We start from the raw sequence: 3,882 nt of genomic DNA on the forward strand, positions 1-3,882 counted from the left end.
ATACTAAAACGTGATTTGATACAGTATGTAGACAAATCTAAGATAAGAATTTTGGGATGGAGGAAGTATAATGTAAGACGTTTTAGATACAATTAGCAAATTCGCATATTTTTTTGACATGCATGGCTTCTCTGCTTGGAACTTGCTAACTTAACTTTCTAAGTTTAGTTAGACACTTAGACGCACGTAGCTCCTCGATCTCTAGCTAGGTCGACCCATACGTGCACAGTTCACGGTCCGTGCCCCACGAGCAAACGCCGACGCACGCGCAATCTAGGCAGCCACCTCCCCAACTAACTCACATTAATCACCCTCGATCCATCACGTTGCCACGACCGCCGTACGCACCACCCTGGCCTTCTCGATCGATCCGGCGTACATTTCACCACCTGACCAGTGAATGATCACTTGATCAGCAGGTACCACATGTACACTTGGCCCTCTGCGTGCGTAACATCTATATATAGCCAAGCCCAGCCACACCACGTCGTCACACGCAAACCACCACGACCGACGACACGACCGAAACGAAAGAGTCGCCACACGAGTGCACTTCGCTCGCGATCAAGCCATGGCTTTCGCGGCTCGCCGTAGCGGTGCACTGTTGATGACGCTGGTCGTGGCGGCGGCTGTGGGGCTGGCCGGCGCGGACTTCGCGGCGGACAAGGCGGAGTGCGCGGACAAGCTGATGGGGCTGGCGACGTGCCTGACGTACGTGCAGCTGACGGCGACGGCGCGGGCGCCCACGCCGGACTGCTGCACCGGGTTCCGGCAGGTGCTGGGCACCAGCAAGCGGTGCATGTGCATCCTGGTCAAGGACCGCGACGAGCCGGCGCTGGGCATCAAGGTCAACATCACCCGCTCCATGAACCTCCCCTCTGTTTGCAACATCGCCGCCACCTTCTCCGACTGCCCCAGTACGTAACGCACTACTAACTCATAGTCCCATCCGATCGGCCGGTTTGCCGGTGGTGGTGCTGCGCCACCGTGCGTGCATGCATGCATGCTGAATATTTGAGTGGTTTTGGACGCAGAGATCCTTAACATGTCGCCGGACTCCAAGGAGACGGAGATCTTCAAGCAGTATGCGCGTGAGCACGAGGGCAAGAACGCCGCCACCACTTCGCCCACCGCCGCCGCCGCCACCGCCACCGGTACTCCTCTAGCCAGTTAACCAGTAGTACTCCTTAACCATCATTTTGTTCGGATCATACACGGGCGTAACATACTACTACTAACATGAGACTGGAAGAACGTGCCGTACGACATGCATGGTACACTCTACGCAACGCACATGGGTTGGGGGCATGGGCTTCCTGGGTTCCCGCTGCTTGCTTGCACGAGCGCGACATGAACGGGTGACGGGCCGACGTGGACGAGCGTGACCGGGAGCGACCACACTTATCATGCCCAGAAAGATACGGGCAACAGTACGCATTCATTTCACAAGCCATGCATTGCATGCATGTATGGCCCACCCAACTGTGCACGTGTCGTGTACCCGTCAGCCGGTATTTGGACCGTCTTAACTGAACTGTTTCTCTAAGTACTCCGCCTACATATACTAAAATGTGTTCAGATACATTGTTGCGTTGATTGTTGATTAGGAAATGGAGGGAGAGTAAGTAACTTTTTTTTTTGCGAAAGAGGGAGAGTAAGTAACTTGGCACGCTGCTGATTGTTGCGTTGCACCGGCAGTAACGACTTTACGCAACTGCACCGGCATCATGCATCATTCCGCACGGAAAAGCGCCTGCTCTTTCTTGGACACCTGATCAGTTACGATGCTTTAGTTTTGCAATGAAATTTAAGCCTTGTACAATGCAAGATGCTTAAAGAATGTGTTTAGAAAAACGAATTAATTTTTTAAATATTGGTGTTTATTTTGTGTGAGATAGACGCTTAATTAAGTACCCCGTATAAAGAGATAAACACAGATGCTAGAGAAGAATTCGGTTTATTTTACTAAGCATTTTTCCTAAGCACTTTGCATTGAATCAGGCCTATATACAGTTCAAAACTGTACATAAATCTTTCTTTTCTGCAGAATAAATTAGTATATCAGCCCACAACTGTGCAAGAATTTCTGTATAACTTTCTTGTACGCCTTGGCCGTGGCTGGTTGCAGGTACTGCCACCGGGAAGAGCGTGGACGCGACGTCCGGTGCAGGGAGGCACACGGTGGTCTTCGCCGTCGTCGTCTCGGCGGTGCTCGCCTCCGCCTTTGTTCTTGCGTGATGATAGGCTTGGCTGCGGCTGTAGGAAAGAGACCAAGGCATTTTCATGATTGTGTTGGGCTGGGCTGTGTAGTTTGCAGCCTTCGGCCTTCAGTTCGGCTTTCAGTTTGCTGTGTGTAGCGAGTGAATCCTCATCACAGAAAAAATAAATTGTTGTGCAGTGCGTGAGTTGCAAGTCTTTCTCTTCCCCCTCCCCAACCACTCCCTCTCCCCCTCTCTTTCTCTCCTTGTTGCAAATAGTTAGTTGCATTGCCTCCCTGATTAATTAGTTGAAGTTGCAAGTTGCAACTGTCCTACCGAAATTTCATGTCGCGGGTTGATTACGATATCAAGAGTTTCCCCCTTTGTTTTCTTTTATGGAGAAAGAGGGTGTGCAATCAATATGGGTAACTGATTTCTTAGATGATAAGGGTATGCCTTGATGTTCTTTGAAGAACAAGCACAAGAATTGTGTGTCTTCTCATTAAGTGGGGAGAAAAGATCGCCGAAACAAAACTACCCCCATCGAGCTCCATGTGCCTTTCTCATTCTCAGAGCTAGCCCCGCCCGGATGGGGGCCAATGACGACTATGGGAGCGAAAGAATATTGATAAGACTTTGGTGGTCGATGTGTCAATTCAACTACACCTGTGTCAAATACTTCGGCCAAAAAAAATACTAGTGATGACAACAGAGTGATTTGGTTGTTGTAGGTTGCAAAAAAGTAAACACAACTAAAAAATACCCAACAGTTGGTGGGTATCATCTATTAGAGGGTGCTAACCGTTATGGAGAACATGGATGGATAATACGACGTTACACGGATGGCAGAATCATAGCATAATTCAAATAACAAGGGACATGAGTCGTAGCTCATATTCTCTTACTCTAGAGCATGTAGTCCGTCTATAGTTGAACATGCTTATTTAGTTATTTTCAGAACTTGCCCAGCGTGCATTTCCCTAACATTTCATGTCACGAGGCATCGCAATTGAAACTAAAGGTAGTTATGATGTCTTTTTCGCAAGGCAAATACATCAACACATTTTTTGGGTGTGAATACATGAAATTCTCAAATTAAAGCCTCCTCTATGATACCATGACCAGTCACTCTCAGGGTCGCCAATTGAGACAATAAAGATGCATACAACTTGCAAGTACAACCCAAACACATAGGTATTATAAAAAAAACATGGTTCAAATATGAGATCATACTACTCACACCCTAATAATGTGCATTAAGCTTAACAAAATCATAGCAGTAGTAGTTTAATAACAATAATCATGCAATAGATCAAAACCCTAAAGATTTTAGCACTATTACATGATTGGCATCACCCAATCCCCATCCATCACATGTTCCAACATTTAATTATTCACACATGGATGGGAAATACATGATGGAGATGGGTGAAGAATGAGTTGATGGAGTCAATGGCGAGGAATCCCACTCTCAGGAGGAGAATCAACCTCCAAACAACCCTCCTGAACGAATAGCATCGATGAGGGTGGTCAGGAAAATATGTGGGAAATCATCTATGGTTCAAGACGGCAACAATCACTTATAGTCGGAGGAAGGATAGGAGCACGCGCGCGTGCGGGATGGGTCGGGGGGGGGGGGGGGTTCCTATGGCACCCATGTGGATCTCCAATGTGGCATCCTCCC

General features: G+C 48.1%; 1 protein-coding gene across 1 annotated transcript; it reads left to right on the top strand.

The window, feature by feature from the left end:
- The first annotated feature begins 480 nt into the window (after positions 1-480).
- Positions 481-2,594, top strand: LOC123105506 (non-specific lipid transfer protein GPI-anchored 14). Its single transcript, XM_044527586.1, has 3 exons — positions 481-917; positions 1,035-1,154; positions 2,129-2,594. Exons 1-3 carry the CDS (start codon positions 572-574, stop codon positions 2,236-2,238), a joined length of 576 nt encoding a protein of 191 aa, XP_044383521.1. The 5' UTR covers positions 481-571; the 3' UTR covers positions 2,239-2,594.
- Positions 2,595-3,882: the final 1,288 nt, after the last annotated feature.

Source organism: Triticum aestivum, chromosome 5A (assembly GCF_018294505.1).
Source record: "Triticum aestivum cultivar Chinese Spring chromosome 5A, IWGSC CS RefSeq v2.1, whole genome shotgun sequence".
Lineage (NCBI taxonomy): Eukaryota > Viridiplantae > Streptophyta > Magnoliopsida > Poales > Poaceae > Triticum > Triticum aestivum.

Coding starts and splice junctions, on each gene's coding strand:
- LOC123105506 (XM_044527586.1), top strand. CDS start 572: ATGGCTTTCGCGGCTCGCCGTAGCGGTGCACTGTTGATGACGCTGGTC. Junction 918..1,034: donor CACCTTCTCCGACTGCCCCA/GTACGTAACGCA, acceptor TTTTGGACGCAG/AGATCCTTAACATGTCGCCG. Junction 1,155..2,128: donor CGCCGCCGCCACCGCCACCG/GTACTCCTCTAG, acceptor GGCTGGTTGCAG/GTACTGCCACCGGGAAGAGC.